The sequence below is a fragment of the Telopea speciosissima genome, chromosome 7, assembly GCF_018873765.1.
Source record: "Telopea speciosissima isolate NSW1024214 ecotype Mountain lineage chromosome 7, Tspe_v1, whole genome shotgun sequence".
Classification (NCBI taxonomy): domain Eukaryota; kingdom Viridiplantae; phylum Streptophyta; class Magnoliopsida; order Proteales; family Proteaceae; genus Telopea; species Telopea speciosissima.
In genome coordinates this window covers 14,715,629-14,736,564 of record NC_057922.1, presented here as the reverse complement: position 1 = coordinate 14,736,564, position 20,936 = coordinate 14,715,629, and the positions used below count along the sequence as shown (strand labels likewise).

Sequence of the window (20,936 nt, the reverse complement as noted above, 5' to 3'; positions counted from 1 at the left end):
TTAGTTCATTTTTATTTAATAAACAAAAACATCATACAAAGAACACTAGATAATTGTACGATCATTATCACTATCATCAACAACAACACACAACAACATTAAAGAGTAACAGAGAACAGAGAAAAAATCTCAAGGGTACAGTATACAAAGAAATCCTCTAGCACACCACACTTAGTGAAGCTCCATTGGCTATAGATTACCAGGTGTTAATCTTACGGAGCATCTAGTTATTGGAAATGCCAAAGCTCTACCTTCACTATGTCAGATAATCTCCAGGTATAGTCAGTAAAAACCTTTCACATTTTATACGCAGTATGTCAGAGAAAAATCATAACCCTGCCTCAAAGGTAACGGTTCTGATAAAACCAAGTAACACCGACAAATGTAACCACATGCGAATTGCAGTATATAAACGCACCTCTGTGCCTGAAGAAGCTGGGTTTCCAAGGAACATTATCAAAATTGAGCTTTAAGAGTGAAGATACAGTGATGTCCCTCCAGTCTCAGATTAACGTTGATGCCAGTACAACAAAATAAAAGAGTAGAGGCCAATTTTGTTGCACAGTGCCGAAGATAGATTCTTCTGGGCTGCCTAAGATTGGAATTCCTGATAGTAAATTGAGACAGTTTTCTTCCCCTGATTCACTTGACTGATTTTCTTGCATCAAAATATAAAACCAAGAAGTTCGACAGCCTTTGTCATTTTAAGCCTTGATTGGTGGAGTGACCTCTTCTACCACCCTGAAAATATGAACTCTCATTTCTTTTGCCTTGATAAGCTCAAACACACAAACATCGGACAGTTCGAGATTGTTAGCCATCGAAAATTTGGCCCAACCAGCACTAAATCCACCTCTCAAGTATGGTTTATCGGCATAAACATATTTCACAGGCCATGCCTTATCATCTAAGTCCCACAAAATCATTTCCTGATTTTTTTTGGGAAGGAATTCCTTGATAAAAGTACTTGGTAATGCCTACAAGCACAAGAAAGAAATGGTCAGAAAAATACATGTCTGTAGGCGATCAAACTGAAAAAAACAAGTGACGTTGCAGGAAACAAAATCACAAGAAACATACAAAATATTCTAATGGACTCTTGGAGTGAGTGGTCCAACTGCAGTCTGCACCATCAGTGTTCACCTAACACTCTGAGGACTGGAGATCCTCTCGGGAATGCTGACTGGTCAATAGAGAGCCAGATCAAAAAGAAAGAGATCATCCAAATTTCTAAACCAGATTCCGACAAAGGATGCTTGGATTTGGGGATCGGATAGGCCACTGCTGATCCAGATCCGATTCCCAGTCAACTTAAGCAAGTGTTGGCCCAGATCGACCAAGTTATGTCAAAACAGGTGTAAACAAGGTAATGTTGCATCCCTGTACATCCTTAAAACTCAGATATGTGACAGGCGATCTCAGTTGACCCAGCTGATACGCCTGAGATCCTGCTCCCTAAACCCATGGGTTTGACACCAGGCCATGGGGTATGTTACATGTATACAAAATAATCATAATATCCAAGGAAAGATGCAGCATTGTGTGGTATGAATAATTTGATAGTCCGAAATCATGTTCCCAAGGAATTGTTGATGCTGTCCAGGACGCCCAGTATGTTGGTTGGCAGCACCAAACGTTTGATGTTATATCAGATGCCAAATGGCATCTGATATGCCAAAAGCGCCCGGCAGGTCAACCCAGCTGTTTCGTGCATCATCACTTTTAACAACAGTACAACACTCGTGCAAACTAATGATTCAACCATCACATGTGCTCTGATTTGCTTTATTCACCGTTTAAGGGAGAAAGAACACTAACTGGTGCTATGCTTGGGCGTGTACCTGCGCCCAGACACAGCCCAGTGCGTGCTGCCCCCTGGAAAGGTGGAAAGGACCAAGGGCAGCACCGGTCTTTTCGTGCTGGGCTGTGTCTGGGTGCAGGTACACAACCAGGCACAGCAACGGTTAGCATTACTTTTCCCAAATTTTAAATATAATGTGTAACTTAATTCGTTTAGATTCAGACCATTCAGACAGTTCAGAGAGTCGGGCTGAAAAACTGCCAAGCAGCATGCCATAACAGTCCACACCCAATGTAGCTTTTGAAACAATAAAAATGATTCATCTCTCTCCCTCACTTTAAAAGGAGAACGCACAGCTTTGATCACAGGACAGACAGCAGGGAGGAACAAAATTGAAGAAAAGAGAAAAGGCCCTCCTCTATAGAGTTTTTGCAATTTTACTATCTTATCCAAAAAAACAAGGACATTATTCACATCACTACCATTGATTCAGTGACCACTCAAAAACCACAGGTCACAAACACCCACACAAACATTGTAACAGACCAAGTGATAACCATCTTCTCATGGTCCCAGTACCATCAGGAAGCTTCCATCATTCACAACACCAGTCATTGATTCAAGAATTAGTCAACTGTAAAGTTTACAACACACAGTATCCCACAACGAACGCCAGGGTCATAAATCAATACCTACACCCCCATTGGCCAAATGGCAAAGACCCCTAACCTTCAATAAAACAATAGCTGACTGAAACTAAAGAGACAAGAAACGGCAACAAGTAAAAAATAATAACCAATATTCTCATCTTAATCAGAGAACTCTAAACAGTCAAGAGATGCTACTCTGTTGAAAACAACCCCTTGTAAAATTATCTGTTACAAAGAGTGATAAAGGAGTGTGAAAAGTATTTATAGTACCAGACAATTTAGCACAAGAGACAAATAAAAGTATAAAAGATGACCTGTTAGTTGAGATAGAGGAGACTCAAAAAAAAAAAAAGGTTTTACTCTATATTTCATTATTTCTACAACGAAGTTGAGAGTGGGGTTCGATCCTTGAGTTATCTATGAGCAAAGGGATGACCTCATTAATGGAATTTTTCAGAACATTAACACAATTATTCATGCCAGAACAAGCCAACATCCTCGTCTAATGGGTGAAATAAGTAGCTTAATAGGTTATATGGGTCATGGACTGGGAATTTTATGTTTTCTATTGTAATGGGCCTATTTTGAAAACCCATATATGAGGGATAAGTGGCCCATACGAATTTAACTAGTTAATTGTATAAAGTCGTGAAGTCTTGGGGAAATCAATAGGTTCTTGGGCATGTCAATAGGTTAGTTTCATTGTTAGTTGTGAGACACCTCAAAAATGTAAAGTTCATCAAATATCTTGAAAAGAATCCCAATGTAAGTCCTTGGAAATGTACAGACCATTAAGGCTAGGAGGAAGTTCCAACGAGGGCCTAGAACCCTCCCCCAACCTCTCTTATAGAAGGGCTGCATGTAAGCATTTTGAAGTTAAGAATGTGAATGAAATTTGGTTTTAACCGTTCTTCAGTGAGAGACAAACTGCAGTGAGGTTGTTCCTAGTAAGATGCCAGGGTGGTTAGTTAGATTCTAGCCTAGGCTTGGGGTGAGACTCTTCAAGTCATATCTGTCTTTCTTCTATCTTATTTCCTCTATTCTGTCCAAGCAATATCAAGTAAGTTTTGAAGTTATTCAGTTGTTCTATCATTTATTTAAAGGTTAGTAGAAGATATTCATTGTTGAGTATCATCTATTATTAAAATCTGAAGTTTCTATTAAGTCTGATCACTTTTGGGTGTTGAGATCCTGTTATCTTGGACTAGTTCTGAAGCTTATTATAAGGTTAGAGCAGTCTCCATTACTTCCACTTTTCTGAATTGAAGTTTAACTTGAATCAGACAATATTTCAATCACAGGTCAAACTTAAGGAACAGATCCCAGTGACTGATGAAAAACAAGCAGTAAAGCCATATACTGACACTTGAGTCCAACAGAAGATTCATACAACCAGCTGGCCAAAAACATGACCAGTAAAACCATTTGGTATTTATGGGAAACCATGCAACTGCAGCAACTCTCACACTCAATAAAATAAATAAACTCCCAACAGAACTGTAACTCTAAGCATAGTTGTCAAGGCGTCGCCTAGGCGGGCGCCTTGGACACCTTGGTCGCCTAATTGGTGTCGCCTTGGTTTTGGACCCTCCCCACTGCCTCAGCTCGCCTAGACGCCGTGAGTACTATGACTCTAAGTATCCTAATCTAACTTAAACACTTAATTTAACCACTAATCCAGTGTACTAACTTTACCCCACTTTATGGACTTTAAAATTAGGCCCATTACAATGAAACCCAAGAAAGTAAAAGGCCCAACCTATAATATAACTACCCAAAGATCAATTTCATCCCACTGTAGTGCCACCAGCACTTTATGGGCCTCCAAGCTTGGATATAGGCCTACATTCGGGATTAATGCCCCTAATGCAACTGTGTCAGGACGTAGGAGATAACATCTTATAAATTGGTGCTAGTATTTTCCGTTTACCGATTTCTTTTCTTTCAAAATAACATGATAGCAAGTGGCCCAACTTTGAGAATAAAAATCATCAACAGGATTCAACAAAGCGAGAACACAAAGAGGCAAACAAAATAGGTGCACATTAAGAAAACTTGAAGACAGACGACTTACAAGGTAAAACCCAACATAAACGTAGCCACGCTTCATAACTACTACAGCAGAAGGATTTTTTGACTGAAAAGCATGAGCTGCATCAAATGTTTTCTGTACTTCTTCAATTGTGACTTTGGGTCTTTGAGAAATCAAAGACCGTCTACAAGAATATTTAGCTGCAGGGTTATAAATCCAAATTTAAGCAAAATTAATAAATAGTTGTACAACTAAAAGGAACACAAAGTACAGCATCAAGAGCAAGAAATCACCTGGTACAGTCTTTCTAGGCACAAAATCCGAACAATTTAAATGAGGTGATTGGCCAGAAACTCTAAACTCCCTTAGTAAATTTTCTGCACTTTTTGTATAATGCTTCGTATTCACCCCACCATTCCAACTTGGCGTACCTTCAACGGCTTTATTTGAAGAAGAATGCATTCCCTTAGCTTTTTTCTTCTTTGGTGGTCTTCCCTGTTTCTTTCCGTCACCAAGGAAGTCAGACTCATTATGTCTTTTAGAAGCAAATACATTATGCCTCTTAGAACCACTCTCATCACAACTTTCATCAGAATCTTCGGCTTTGACAACAGTTTTCTTGGTTTCATTCTCTAAATGAATAACAGATGAGTCCCTTCTCTTGTTATTTGTGACGTAAGGCAAAAATGAAAAAGATTTTGTCACTGTCTTGCTCTGTTTCTTTTTTCTGTCATCAGCACTTTCATCAGAATCCTCCACTATGACTACAGTTTTATTGGTTTCATTCTCTAAATGAGTGGCAGGTGAGAAGTTCCTTCTCTCTTTCTTTACCGCACAAGGCAATAATGAGAAAGGTGTTGCCACTGTATTGTTCTGTTTATGTTTTGAGTCATCTCTTACAGAATTGGTGTCTTGACAGCATTTTCCAGAAACCACAGCCTTTTTCTCAGAATTGTTCTCATAAAAAATTTCTGCTTTCACTGCCCTTTCCTGGGTTGTTCTCTCTAAACAAACTTGAGGATATTTGCTTCTATTTTTCTTTGCCACACCTTGAAGACATGTTTCCATCACATCTCTCCCCCTCTTCTTTCCATTATTCTTTATAATAAAGCCAGTATCTTGACTACAACTAACAGAAAATGCAGCCTGCTTCTCACATCCACTTTTATCAAATATTCTAACACTAAACTGTGACTCACCATCATATTTGAAGACAATAAAATCACCCACTTGTATTGAGTGGTCTCTCACGAACATTGGCCAACCATCTTGGAAAAACCAGCCGTCAATGTTCCAAACCAATCTTACTTGCCAAGTATTCCCACTTGGACCTGTTAAGGAGACTACACAAGAGGCTCTTTCCTTTAGATGTTTGAAGAAAGCTATTGGAATTTTCTGCAATGGAATGATTTAGTTTCAGTGACCATAACCATGTAAACTGAAAAAGAAAAACTAACAAAAATAAACCAGCCACCATTGTGTACAAGATAGATGTTAGGATCATAATGGTCTGGGCCAAGTGGCCAACCAATGATCATCTCTATGCCATACAAAAATGAGCTGAGCCCAGATTCTTTATTTTGTGCCAACACCATCAAGGAAACAACTAAATTTTCTTATTTGTGCTTCATGGCCAAATTGGAGGATCAAATTTCATCCTTTTCTGAACCTAAAATGCAGCACCTCACAACTTCACAGTTTTTTAGATTTTTGGTCAAATCATTAAAAGCCCCTTTTTCCTATTTTGTAACGAGAACCAACTCTTCACCTTTTCTTCCCTTCTTTCTAATTTAGTTTAGATAGTCTCGGGTTAGGAGACTGTATCCACCTGCACATGGTGTCTCAGAATTAGGCTGTGAGATCTCATCAAAGAAACTGTCTGTCAAGATTCATGGCCCTATGATTTCTTAACCCTAAAACAAAGGTCCCTCATATGGAAAGTAGATTATCTGTGGAAAAGATTGCCACTGACAAGCCTAGGAAAGCACTGTAAAGGCGTAAATACAAATGAAACTGTGGGTTTACAATTTACAGAAACACTGTTAAAATGGTATTTCATTCCTGAGTTGCTCAGTCGCACCAAAAAGTGGCCACGATGACCCAAGCTGCTTCGACAATGAGTAACTAGGAACCTGTAATATCTAACATGGAAAGAGAAGTCAGTCAAAACCAACCAAAACCACCGAGATATCTCGGTTTCGCAAGAAACCGAGACGAGAAGTGGGTGGAGTTTAAAAAGTCACTAGTTTCGACCAGTTTCAACATGCATGCCCATCGAAATTTGAGGAAACCCGACTCGAAACCAGGATAGACAGTTATTTATGCCAGAAACCAGGCCAGACACTTATTCATTCACTTAAGATATTATTCATAAATAAGCAACTACCTCCAATTTGAATCCAATAAAAATATTTTAAAAATCAAATTCCAAAAGGATAAAAAGTCGACCTCCTAGTTCAAGAACAAAAACTGGATATTCGGTGGTAGATGCAATTTTCAACTTTCTAATGCTGGGGTATTTCTCAAATCTAAAAACTCCATAAATCTTAATATGGTAAAACATTACTAAAAACCAAAAGTGCCGTAAAATATTCATTTGTTTTGATGTCTAAAAAATATTTTCATTCAGAGTGATTTGATAGCATTTGCGCACACCAAATTAAGTTTGACCGATACATAACTCCTTCAATATAAATCAAATTTAAGCAATATTGGACTTGTAGTTGCAAGGTTGGGCGACCTCAATAGGGGTATTTAGGATATTTTTATGGGACACTTTTGCAATTTGAATTTATTTTTTATTATGCTTGTTAGCAAGAGTCATGGAGATAGAGTCCAGCTAGCTTTAAATTCTATGTTCAGTTTCAGAGTTTGTTTAGGATTTTTTTTTCCCTCATTATATAAGAATGTAACCCACGATGGGAGAAGATGGAATTAATTGAATGAAGTTTTATGGTCTAGTATGTTGCTGAGAGCTACTGTCATGATAATCAGGTTAGCCGATTGCTTTTCTTCCCCCTTCTCTGCTCACAATACATAATCACAGGTGCATCCATCCTTCTTTCCCTTCTTAAGTTTCTGTTATGCTATTTCCTTCTTCCTTCCTGTTCTTTTTTTCTCTATCTGTTAAAACTCCTTGCACTTTTTTGGTTCTACCGTCCAATCTGGGTGGTACTTACAGACCAAACAGATTTAATGTAGTTCTAGATTGGCAGGTGAACATTGTGAAATTACGGTTAAGGTTTGATGGTAGAGTTAGGTCAAGTTGAAGTAGGGGAGTCTATCAGTGAAGGTCCTGTTAAGTTTTAATGGTTGGAAGTGAGCTGGAATGGAATTGCAACAACCAAGGGTTAGTATTTTAGGTTTTTGAAAAGGGAATAATGATGGAATCTAGGGTTTCGAATGGGAAATTAGGGCAGGGGTTTGGATCAAGTTCTCCTTGGGGTGAGAAGAAAATTCGATCTAAATATGGGGGTATTTTGATGGCTGGTTTGGTCTGGGCAGAATTTGGGTTATGGAATGATGTTCAGAGATGGAGGGGATGAAGGGTTTGGAGGTTTAGAGGATTAAAAGAAGAAAGGTTAGAGTTGGGATGAATCAAACTCACTGTAGTTGCAAAATTCCCTTGGCAGCAGCTTGTTTGATTGAGAAACTTGAATAAAAATTGAATCATTAACTAGAACTTGAAGGGGAGCTTCAAAAGAACCACCTAGGCTTCCCACCGCAAGGTGTCAATCGGATCAAACACCGATTCCTTCAAACAATCCACCCGGGCTTCACACCGCAAGGTGCCAATTGGATCAAACACCAATCCCACCAGCCTTGATCAAACACAAGACAAAAATCTTTAATGGAGAAGAAGAGCAGCAAAAACCTTTTCATTAATATCAAAATTTGTGTACAATACTTGTGTAATACCCTGATTTTGGACTAGGGGTAATTTGATCTTTTACCTAATGCAGGATTAGGGCAAACTGAGGTGTAAGAACTTGGACTAGCGGGAGGTGCACACATGCACTCATGGTAAGTAGTGTGCCCTAGTATAACACCCTCATTTTGAGTTTATTCCTTGCCTAAGTATAGAATTAGGGTTTTATTTATAACATATATAATTTGATTTGGAAAATAATTCATAGTTAGTAACCTAGCCTAGTGCTTAGACAATTAATTCAATTGGTGAGAGCTCTAAGGTTCTATTCCTTAGAGGAGCAATATAATATTTTATTTTTTTATAATTTATAGGGCTTAGAATGGGCTTCCATGATTCTAACTTGGGAGGTCTTAGATTTTAACTAGGGAAGAATTATGGGTTGATAAGGAAAGGTGAGGTGGCAATCTCCAATTGGTTGGAAACTCAAACTTTGAGAAAGAGAGTCTTCATAAAATAAAATCCTAACAAAAAAGGAATTTTAGCTAAAATTAAATTACCTAATCTAAAGTCTTAAATTAAAAATCTTAAGTCAAGATTCCTTTTAAAATATTTTCATTGGAGGACAAGTAAATAGAATAGTTAGAGACAAAATTGGATTCTTCCCACCTTCTTTCTTGTTAGGATTAAATCTCCATAACTAAATCCCAATCCTCACTCCTTTTATCATAAATTTGAGAGAGATAGAGAGAGGGAGAGAGGAAAATTCGTGGACTATAGAGAGGAAGAGAAGAAGAAGAAGAGAGAAGAAAAAGAAGGAAGGAGAAGAAGGAAATTCGGACTGTGCAAAACCAACAACTTGTCGTCCACTTTTGACCCTTTTTGGAGTCGAATTGGAAAAATCTTATTTCACAATAAAACGTAGCCTCATCTCTTATCTTCACAACCCAACTTGAATCAGCCCAAACAGAGTTCTGAGCAGAGAGATATCACTGATTTACTGAAGGTAGGTCATTCTGTCAAAAATCTATGTTTTCCAAATCCGAGTTTATGCAATATATTGATGTTGATTTCATCATTACCTTAATCATAGGACTCCATTAAAGTGATTCTGAATTAGGAAGATATATATCAACATTATTGAAGCATTGATTTGAGGTCACTTATAGAAACCCTAATTGCTTCACATAAGGTGAGCAGATCTTCAACCATTATACCTGATATTTTCTCTTCATATAAAATTTGTTTTAAAACAGTGTTTAAATCTGGAATTTAATTTTAGATTGAGATTTATCATATCAAAAATATATTTCATTCATGTTTTCTACTCAATTAAAGTGTCACACATGATTGCTTGCAAGGAATGGTGATTTTCTTATGATTTAATTTACATATGTGTGAGCAGAATTTTAATAAGGTCATGTTTATAGACTAATGAATCCAATGCTTGATTGTTGATAGTATGAGGAAGGTCTATGAATGATTCTTCATGATTATAACCTAATGCATGATATTTTTTGGATGATGCATTTAAATCTGATTTTTATTTGATTTATCGATTTATATTCTATTGGAATTGAAGATGCTTGATGGCAACTTTGTGCGAAGATTTTTTAAATCTTCTCGATTTATGTATTGCAATCTATGCCATGATATGTTGATGAAACTCGATTTATTTCTAATTTCTTTTTTTACAATTTTTGATTAAACGTTTTAGTGTTTGGAACATAGGTAGTTACAAACCCTAAGTTCTGGACTTGTTGTATAGCTTTATGTATAAGCATGAATGTTCTTTTCTGTTACCTTACCGACATGGGTTAAAGTGTTGGGGTAAGGATAAGTCGACGGGTTTTTGAGCTACGGGCTTACCCTTATTGGAGCTATATGGGCTACTAGAAAGAGGAGTGATGATAAAAAACTCTCCAGGAGGGCTGAGGCAAGTTTGGTCACTAGTTTCTCCATTAGTTTCTTTATGCTGAGAGGGGATAGTGGTGTTGTAGTTGATCATAGCTGGAGTTCATACGCCGCTATCATGAGGGCCTTGACCAGTGTATGGTTACTAGCTCACACTAGTCCATTAGAGAGTGATGTGTTTGCTATTTAATGTTCCTTCGATATATCTTTCGTTGATTGTTGTCATATATACTTTTCATTACAGTAGTGGTGATAAGCAAATATGGTTATGATCATTTTGTTTTTTTTTTTTGGATTTATATATACATATTATTGTATGTCTTTACATTTTGTATTATTTGTGCACGTTTTCACACCTGTATGGTTGTTGTGGATTTACTTGCTAAGCTTTTCCCAAAGCTTACCCTCACCACTTTTCAGATGAACAACTTTATGAATGCGAACCTGGATATGAGGATATACTAGAGGAGGAGGTCCAAGAGGACAAAGCATTTGGAGTAAAAGATGACAACTACTATTAGAAATTTTACACTTTCTTTAAATTTTAGAAGAACTTATTATTTATTTAAGTTAATTTAATTTTAGAGATTGTAACCTTTATTTAAGAATTTTAAGTTTTATTTGGAAGCTATAATAGCTTAGTTTAACTATCCTACTTTATTTGAAGTCTTAATATATACATTTAGACATGTGTTTGTGTTTTGGTTCTACTCCGGTTCATATCTCCTTGACATAAACGATCTTGTGGACCGTTAATGTCCCTACACCGCTAGGGTGGTTTTGGAGGCGTTACAACTTCGCCCCCTTACAACCTTATATAAAAGACTAAAAAATAGACTCCAACATTAAAAGGAAAGGCCTACCCAATCCTTAACCTATTAGGTAACTTAAACTGACTAGGAAACTAAAATAGACTAAAAACAGAGTCTCAATCCAGCCCAACTAAATACTTAAAAAAAACTACTAAAATCACTTAAACTGAACCACTGGTTCAAATCAGTTTCGGACCGGTTCAATTTAAAACACTAAAACATGAAAATAAACTAAGTATAGAGACTAATCCCGTATGCAACCTAATTACCTATACTTTAGGTCCATAAAAGTGACCTATTACATTGAAAACCCATGGGATCAAAGGCCCAACATATACACAACCCAACTCAAGGCATATTTCCAATAAAATAAACCCTCTAGGTAACTTATCTGCATCAGGATTGGGTTTACCCCTATCAATTACTCTTCTTTCCTCCTGAAACTGTGCATGTGGGTTCCTTACCTAAAGGCGATTCTGCCTGCAACATATGGAGTTAATGCTTTAGATGGTCTATGAGATCTTCAGTCCAGTTCAGATCTGCATTGGGGTTTCCACCTGAAACAAGTTCAGACATTTAATATTATTTTGGGTGTCCATTAGTTGGATTCAAAAGAGCTGGTGGTGAGGATTCTTAGCCTGAAATTGCAGGCCAAACCGTGGTCTTATGACACAGATTTTCCATTCAAAAGCAGAGTCTGGTTTTACCGCTAGCTTGCTTCCATCATAAGGTTGAAGAAGCTCTATTTCTCTTATTCACAATCAAGACCAGATTGTTAGTAAACAGAACCTTATAACCAGATCAGAGCATGGAGAGGAGAAGGAAGAGAAGAAGGAGATGGAGAAGAAAGAAAGGATTTCCGCAAGACCAAAAGAGGAGAGAACCTGCGGATCTGATTAATTAATCTACCGCAGGTCAACTCCCTAATATATATATATATATATTAGAATGCTAACAATTACAAAAGGACAAGTATGCCCTTACATAGTCGATCCTACTAAAGAACAGAAATAAATATAAAGCTAAAGACTGTTATGCCCCTACACTAACAAATCTCAACACTCCCCCTCAAGTTGGAGCAAATATATCACCCATGCTCAGCTTGTCACAACATGACCGAAAACCAGGAGCAAACAAGGACTTGGTGAACACATCAGCAACTTGATCAGACGAAGAGACAAAAGGAGTCTCAACAAGCTTCTTTAAGACGGCGCTCCGAACAAAGTGACAATCCACCTCTATATGCTTGGTCCTTTCATGAAAGACCGGATTACTAGCAATATAGATAGCTGCCTGGTTGTCACAAAACATCTTCATAGGGGTGGGAACAGGAAACCCCATCTCAAGAAGGAGAGACCTAATCCACATCAACTCTGCAGTAGTGTGAGCCATGGCCCTATACTCCGCTTCAGCACTAGATCTGGCTACAGTGGTCTATTTCTTGCTTCGCCACGTAACCAAGTTTCCTCTAACAAAGGTACAATACCCTGTAGTAGACCGACGGTCACTAGCTAAACCTGCCCAATCTGCATTAGAATAGGCAACAAGCTCCATATGTCTATTTGGATGATAAATCAAACCCTTTCCAGGTGCTCCCTTCAAGTACCGAAGAACCCGAACTGCTGCATCCTAATGTGACTTACACGGGAATTGCATAAACTGGCTGAGAACTCCAACATCATAGGTTATATCTGGCCTAGTAACTATCAAATATAGCAACTTTCCAATCAGACTTCTATAAGCATGTATGTCCTTAAGGCCCTCACCATCATCAGAGCCAAACTTGTGATTAGGATCCATAGGAATGTCTACTGGCTTTGTAGCAAGCATACCAGTTTCGGTCAGGAGATCTAAAACATATTTCCTTTGGGACAGGCTAATTCCTTTTTTACTTCGGATAACCTCAATCCCAAGGAAGTAGTGAAGTTGACCCAAATCTTTAGTTTGAAAGTGTTGTTGTAAGTAACTTTTCACCTCCTTGAGCCCACTCTCATCATTTCCTGACACAATGATATCATCAACATAAACCACCAGAACCACCAACTTCTCTCCTTGGCGGCGAACAAAGACAGAATGATCTGAAAAACACTGAGTAAAACCAAAACCAGTCACAACAGAACCAAACTTTTCGAACCATGTTTTGGGGGACTATTTCAACCCATAAATAGCCTTGTGTAACCTACACACACGTCTACTATTCTCCCCCTGAGCAACATACCCCGGAGGTTGCTCCATATAGACTTCTTCAAGCAGATCACCATAAAGGAAAGCATTTTTTATGTCTAACTGGTACAAAGGCCAATCAAAATTCACAACAAGAGATACAATAAGACGAACAGAGTTCAGTCTAGCCACAGGAGAGAAGGTCTCAAAGTAGTCAACACTATAGGTCTGGGTGTACCCCTTAGCAACTAGACGGGCTTTAAGCCGCTCAACAGACCCATCAGAATGATACTTTATAGTGTACACCCACCGACACTTAACCAGATCTTTACCAGGAGGTAAATCTACCAACTCCCATATATGTCGAGTCAGCAAGGCATCCATTTCCACATCCATGGCATTCTTCCAAGCAGGGATAGTAAGGGCCTCAGTATGAGTGCGAGGCACAGTATAAGAAGATAAGGAAGTAGCAAGGCTATGAGGACATGCTGGAAGATGGGATAAGGAGACAAATTTCTCAATTGGATAGGCAACTAAAGAGTTCTGGGTACATGAACGTTTACCTTTCCGAGTAGCAATTGGAAAGTCATCAGGATCCGGATCAACTGGAATTGCAGGAGAAGTGGGTAAGATTGGATCTCCACCAAAGGTTGAAGAAGGTAAAGGAAGCAATGCAGAAGGGCCAGTCTAATCTGAATGGAGCTGCCCAAAGTGCCTCTAGCGCCGGTACACCTGTGGTGGAAAAGGAGACAAAGGAACAATGGTAGGAATAGGAGGAGGGTCAGACATAGCTAATAGGTCACTAGATACGGTAGGCTGATCCGAAAAATAGGATGTACCCTCAAAGAAGGTTACATCAGTACTGACAAATTGTTTCCTAGTAAGAGGGTCATAATAACACCTATATCCCTTCTGGGTCCTCGAGTAACCCAAGAATATACACTTGGTTGACCGAGGGTCCAATTTATCACCATGAAGATGGTAATTATGGACAAAGCAAACACATCCAAAGACACGAGGTGGTAAGGTAAAAATCGAAACATCCGAAAACAAAATAGAGAAAGGGGACTTGTCTCCAAAAACAGACAATGGTATTCGGTTAATCAGAAAACAAGCTATAAGAACTGCATCACACCAAAAATATTTGGGCACCTGCATATGCAACATGAGGGCCCGGGCAACTTCAAGTAAGTGCCTATTTTTTCGCTCTGCTACCCCATTTTATTGGGGAGTATAGGAGCAACTAGTTTGATGACTTATGCCATTAGTAGCACAAAAAGAGGATATCTCAAATTGAACAAATTCCAAAGCATTATCAGACTGAAAAGCCTTGATAGAAGTATTAAACTGATTTTTTATTTCATTGCAAAAATTTGGAAACACAGTTAAAAATTCTGATCTATCCGTTAAAAGGTACAGCCAAGTAGTTCTGGAATAATCATCCACAAAAGTCACAAAATATCAAAAACCATGTCTATTACTTGCCCGACAAGGACCCCAAACATCTAAATATACTAAAGAAAATAAAGAAGTACTACGGGGCAAAGAACGAGAGGGATAAGTAGCACGATGATGCTTACCCAACTCGCAGCCCTCACACTCTAATGTATTCAAGGTCTTAAACTTAGGAAAGACTAGTTTTAACCTAGACATGGATAAATGGCCTAGCCTACAATGCCATCTAAAAGGAGACTCTCCACCAACAGTAGTAGCCGCAGCCGAAGCAGAAGGGTCAGCACCACTCAGATAATATAGCCCATCTCGTTCACACCCTCCACCAATCGTCTTCCTCGTGTGAAGATCCTAAAAAACACAGTAAGAAGGGAAAAATGTCACAGAACAATTCAAATTTTTTGTAAGTTGACTCACAGAAAGAAGACTTAAAGGAAATTGAGGAACATGTAACACAGAGGAAAGGGAAATAGTAGAACTAAGACAAACAGTACCATGACCAGTAACAGGTGTAGAAGTACCGTTGGCCACAATAACAAGAGGAGTATGGGAATCAGATGAAATAGAACTAAAAATTGATGACTTACCAGTCATGAGTGGAAGCCCCTGAATCAGTGATCCAGGGTGTGGAAGTGGAAAAGAAAGCAGCAGGTGTACTGCATGAGCCAGAGTGGCATCGGTAATGGATGCCCCAGTAGTGGAAGTGGATGTCTCTAGACTCTTGATACGACGCATGAGGTGTTGCATCTCATCACAGAGGCTGGTAGAAGAATCTCCCACGGTCGAACCAGCCTTAGCATCATTAGGAGTAACAAAATCAGAACCATCTTCTGGAGCTGCATGATTGGCCAAGTTTTGAGCCCATTCAGGTTTCCCATGCTTAGACCAACAAGTATCAACAGTGTGATTTGTCTTCCCACAATAAGAGCATAACCGAGCTGCTTTATCACCTTGCTGCCCACCAGAATTTCGACCACCAAAACCACGTCCTCCCCCTGAACCAAGGCCTCTAGTAGTAGTAGACTAGTAGTAAAAGCTGAATTCTCCTTTGAATTAGTTTCAGGCTTGGAACTAGGTGATACGATGCGTTGGAGTCGAGAGGTGTCATTCAATGTGGGGACAGATTCACCAGCAAGAAGATGCCCCTTGACAGCTTTGAGGCTAGGATTCAACCCAACCAGAAATTTAGATACAAAAAACTCATTCCTTTTGGGCCTTCAACTTCAATATCAATGGTAAGTGGCTGGAAGACATTGAGTTCTTCAACCATGCCTTTAAAGGCACTGTAATAATCCTGGAGGGATTTGTCTAACTGCTGAAACTGAAATAACTTCTCATAGAGCACAAAAATTCTGGTCATATTCTTCTTTTGAGAATATGTTTCCTTGAGATCATTCCACACTCCCTTAGCCGTGGTGTGGAACATTACATTGGCAGCAATATTCGGCTCCATGTTGTTCCATAACCAAATAAGTATGATAGCATTCTTCTTATTCCAGGTACTGTATTCCTTGGAATCAGGTTCTAGAGGGGAAGAGGTAATGTAGCTAAGCTTGTCCTTAGCTATGATGTAAACACGGACAGCTTGTGCCCACAGTAGGTAATTAGCATTCCCCTTCAACTTGATGGAGGTAATCTGAACATTGATATTGTCCTGAGATTTCGAATCAGCCATTATGGAGACACTTCAATAAGTGAGGAGAACAACCACTCAGAGCAGCAACCAAGAGGTAAGAAGCAAGAGGACAGCAGCAACTGACCAAACAAAGTACTCGGTAGCAAGTAGAGGAACCAAACAGCAGCAATATCAAGACTAGGGCAGCCAGCAAAAAAAATCGATCTTAGGGTTTTTTGAGAAATCGATATCAGGGTATTTGTAGAACAATAGAAGGCCCTTGAGGAAGCATTAAACACAGTCACTCTAGGTTGTAATGGCCATCAGAAGAAGTAAACATGACTGGGAAACAAAACTCAATCGAAGACCTTCAATAAAAAAAAATCGATTTGTCAGGGTTTTCCCATCCTGGCATCGATTTGATAATCTCCACACACCAGAGCTGTAGTACTCCAATAAGCCATGAATCGAAGGTAGAAAGTAGTAGAAATCACTCCATAAATATTTGGAAAGGAGTGGTTTTAAGCCATAAGAGATACAGCTTTGGGTGGCTGGGGGGGGGGGGGGGGGGGGGGGGGGGGGGGGGGGGGGGGGGGGGGGGGGGGGGTTTTTTTTTTTTTTTTTTTTTTTTTTTTTTTTTTTTTTTTTTTTTTTTTTTTTTTTTTTTTTTTTTTTTTTTTTTTTTTTTTTTTTTTTTTTTTTTTTTTTTTTTTTTTTTTTTTTTTTTTTTTTTTTTTTTTTTTTTTTAAAATTAAAAAAAAAAAAAAAAAAAAAGAAAGAAAGGAAAAAAAAAAAAAAGAAGAAAAAAAAAAAAAAAAAAAAAAAAAAAAAAAAAAAAAAAAAAAAAAGGGGGGGGGGGGGGGGGGGGGGGGGGGGGGGGGGGGGGGGAGGGGGAGAATGGGGGGGGAACCCCCCCGGGGGGGGGGGGGGGGGGAAAAGCTGCACACCACAAGAGGGAATCACACAAAAGAGACCAGCAGAGAATCGGGGGGGGGGGGGGGGAATCTGATCTGACTAATAGTTCTCTGATACCATGTTAGTAAACAGAACCTTATAACCAGATCAGAGCATGGAGAGAAGGAGGAAGAGAAGAAGGAGAAGGAGAAGAAAGAAAGGATTTCCGCAAGACCAAAAGAGGAGAGAACCTGCGGATCTGATTAATTAATCTACCGCAGGTCAACTCCCTAATATTATATATATATTAGAATGCTAACACTTACAAAAGGACAAAAGGACAAGTATGCCCTTACATAATCGATCCTACTAAAGAACAGAAATAAATATAAAGCTAAAGACTGTTACGCCCCAACACTAACAAATCTCAACACAGATGATTCTTGTTATTTAATTAAGGTCACTCATTCTTAAGTTCTGTTCTAATTTATCCTCAGACCATTTGAAATGTCAGATTGGTCCTTCTTTAAATGTATTTACAATTCAGTTGTAACTCGTAAGTCCTGTTGGCTTCCCAAAAGGGTCCTAAACTATTCTGTATATTTATGAAATTGCCACTACTCATTCAATTTGAGTTATTTGTCACTTGTGGGCCCATAATGATCCAAGTTTAAAGGTTTCGGAACCCAGGATTGTGATTATATTTTCTTTTCACCATAAATGAAGACAGAGATAAGAAAAGATCAGAAGGACCAAGTATTTACCAGGCATTCTGAGCTGAAACCAGGAAGGAAAACCTTAAAGAAGTGAGGCCGCTTCTCCAAACGGCTCCAGCAACTTCTCACCATTATTTGTTTCCTGCAAACAACAACAAACTCAATATTCTACTCTTTTCTCATGAAACCCTCCGCCTTCGAGCTGACTTTCGGCAAGAAAGCTTCTCACAAATACATGCACGTATTCCAACAAAAATTGGCTCGGTTTGTCAAATTCAAATGAGATACCTTGGGAAGAAAATCCTGCTTTTCTGACTTTCCGATTTTTGACAATGAAATTTGAATCCTTGCAAATTTAGGCTTCTAACTTTTTGTCGGCACAGTATCTCTGCAAAATTATTTCTGGGGGTCATCCAGAGTTCTACCTAGCATACAAACTTTTTACTTAATGCAAAGATAAGAAAAGTTTAAAGAGCTTAAGCATTATGGAAGCCAACCAAATGCTCTGTAATCTCTCAAGATAGTGACATCTTCTGCGGTTTATTAGTGCTTTGCCTCCCCCATCTCTAAGGAAGCTAAGGATTTAGCTGATACACTCAGGTACCTGGTTTTCATCTCTCTGGAAAGTCAGGAATCGATTATGTTTTCTTTGTTTGGTCAAAGCATAAATTGGTCCATTTAATGTTTTGCAGCTTTGCCTCTACATCGGTAAGGAAATGAGTCTTAGATTTAGCTGATAGAAACCCCCAGTGGCCCCAATGGGTGTAAATGGAAGAGGTACCATAGCAAAGTTACGGTTGGGACCAGAAATCATGGGCCTCAGCAGAGGATCCAGTAGACCTTAGTGCCTATCTCAGGAATTCTTCCACAGTGGTAACACTTGCCTGCATTTAGCTGGGAATACATTAATTGGTGAACCCCAACATTTCTTCTAATCTAGGAAAATATACTGGCTTGGAAAACCCACATCGTAGGAAGATTTCCATGAGAGAACTACTTGATCTTAGTTCCTAGAGGCCCAAACCAATTTTTTCTAAGGCCTCAAAGTTATATACAGGTAAGGCAAAACCATATGGGTTTTGTATTGCTATAAATCATTATTCGTTACCAGATTCTCTTATGATTCAGGAACTGACTCTGAATGCCAAAAATTTTATTGTGGTTCAAGAACAAACCTGGAACCTTTACCTCATTTGCTGATTTTACAGCCATTAGATAATTAAGGTCATGTGGGCAGGATTTTACATCTAACTCCACTTACTTCAATGTTTGAAATTTCAAGTAAGAACTATCGAAATTGATGAAATATTTCTTTCTCTGAGAGTTGAAATCTGGTAAAATTGGTAAAATCGCCAAAATTCTGAGCGATACGCGTCAAAATTTGGTGAAATATTTCTGTTTCTGCAGAGATTGAAATCAGCCCACCAGGCAAAATCTCAAACATTTTAGTGAATTGTTAAGTTTTTTTTTTTAATCCTAATAAAAAGATTACTCGTTGTCATTACATCTTGCTTTTTCTTTTTGGATATCTTGCATGTAACTTGGACTCTAGTTGGCCTGGACATTTGGAGAAAAGCCCAATTCAATCCAATACTGTACCAAGTTGGACGTGTTTAAATCTGTGGAAAATACAGGCCTCAAATTGTTTATTTCCCCTATGAGGGCTAACTGCAAAATCTGCCAGGAATTGATCAGAGTTTGCATCAGGACTATAAGAACACCTCCAACAGTCAATAGCAGTATGTGACACTAGCCATATTTCTGATGATTTTAGAGCATGAATCAATATATTTCACTCGGTTCAAATGATGTTCATATTTAAATTAAAGAGAACTATAAGTTAGAGAAATTATGGTTTTTGTTGGGGAACTAAGTGAAAATCAGGCAGATAATTCTTTTTGCTCCGACATAAAAATGTCAACCTCACATAGTCAAAGTCAAATCAATATCATTCTCCTTCTACCACTCTAAACACAGACACACACACACACATCTAGAAAACTAATTCCTAAAATAAAAGGAGAAAATAAAAAGAAATGGAAATATTATAACTATGAACCATGTGCTAGGTTTTTCGGATGTTTTTACTCTGAAAAAATGACAGGAAAATCAACTAAGATATAATCCGAACAAAACTTAGAGAGGAGCAACCACCATTAACAACCATTAACCAATCCATTCCTGTAACCCCAATTCCATAACCAAATACTGAGTACTGACAACCTATGAATCTTTTGGCAATGGCATTAATTACATTAACCTTCATAAAAACAAACTGAGAGTTGAAATGATTCATTAACTATAGAAATTCAGAGTATGATAATGTGCAGTCTTTATCCCTACATCAAACATAACAATCAGTATCTTAAAGTTGACAAGCTCAAGTAACTGTTTAAAAAGACAAAACCCCATCCATGATAACAATGCTTCATATGCCTCCACTATTACTGAGAAAATAAGCCCACAAACCCATAATTTCCCTCTCCAAAACTATGGACAAAATTTTAGTAAGGATTTTCATTCATTTTCTAGACCAATAAAGTGGGGGTTATCCACCAACGAGGAAAAGAAACTAAAATTAGAATTAAAGGCATTCTTCCAGGCAAATTTAATTGCAAACAATTGAAGAAAAGCATTTATCCAAAACAAGATTAGAATAATTCTCTAAAACCCTACTTCTTGTGAACTTCTTATTTAAAATAATTAAATAAAAACAGTTCACATAAATAAAATGGAAAATGCAGGCTTAAACCCTTCTTCTTGAAATATCAAAAATTAAACCATGTTGAACGCAAATGCTTCCACAGAAGCTTGAACATACAACAAGTGAAATACAATTAAAGAGAATAACACAAGACAAACAACATTGAGAGAGGTATCATTCCTGAAAGGGCTGAGGACTGCTGCCACATGGAAGACTAAGCAAGACAATGAGAAAGAATAAAAGAAAGAGAGAGAAAGAGCTTAAATCCGTACCCTTTCACTGGGTCATCCTCAATCTGCACCCAACGAATATAAC

General features: G+C 38.3%; 1 protein-coding gene across 1 annotated transcript; it reads right to left on the bottom strand.

Annotated features, from left to right (window-relative positions):
- Positions 1-97: 97 nt before the first annotated feature.
- On the bottom strand, positions 98-20,936 carry LOC122668890 (B3 domain-containing protein Os11g0197600-like). Its single transcript, XM_043865454.1, has 5 exons — positions 20,894-20,936; positions 17,966-18,305; positions 4,777-5,878; positions 4,526-4,683; positions 98-977 (listed from the first exon to the last, which is right to left on the bottom strand). Exons 2-5 carry the CDS (start codon positions 18,047-18,049, stop codon positions 705-707), a joined length of 1,617 nt encoding a protein of 538 aa, XP_043721389.1. The 5' UTR covers positions 18,050-18,305; positions 20,894-20,936; the 3' UTR covers positions 98-704.

Excerpts from the sequence above, each read along its gene's own strand:
- LOC122668890 (XM_043865454.1), bottom strand. The coding sequence starts at position 18,049 with ATGGTGAGAAGTTGCTGGAGCCGTTTGGAGAAGCGGCCTCACTTCTTT. Across the intron at positions 4,684-4,776 it reads GCCTAGAAAGACTGTACCAG|CTAAATATTCTTGTAGACGG; the intron begins GTGATTTCTTGC and ends ATAACCCTGCAG. Across the intron at positions 978-4,525 it reads TTTATGTTGGGTTTTACCTT|GCATTACCAAGTACTTTTAT; the intron begins GTAAGTCGTCTG and ends TTGTGCTTGTAG.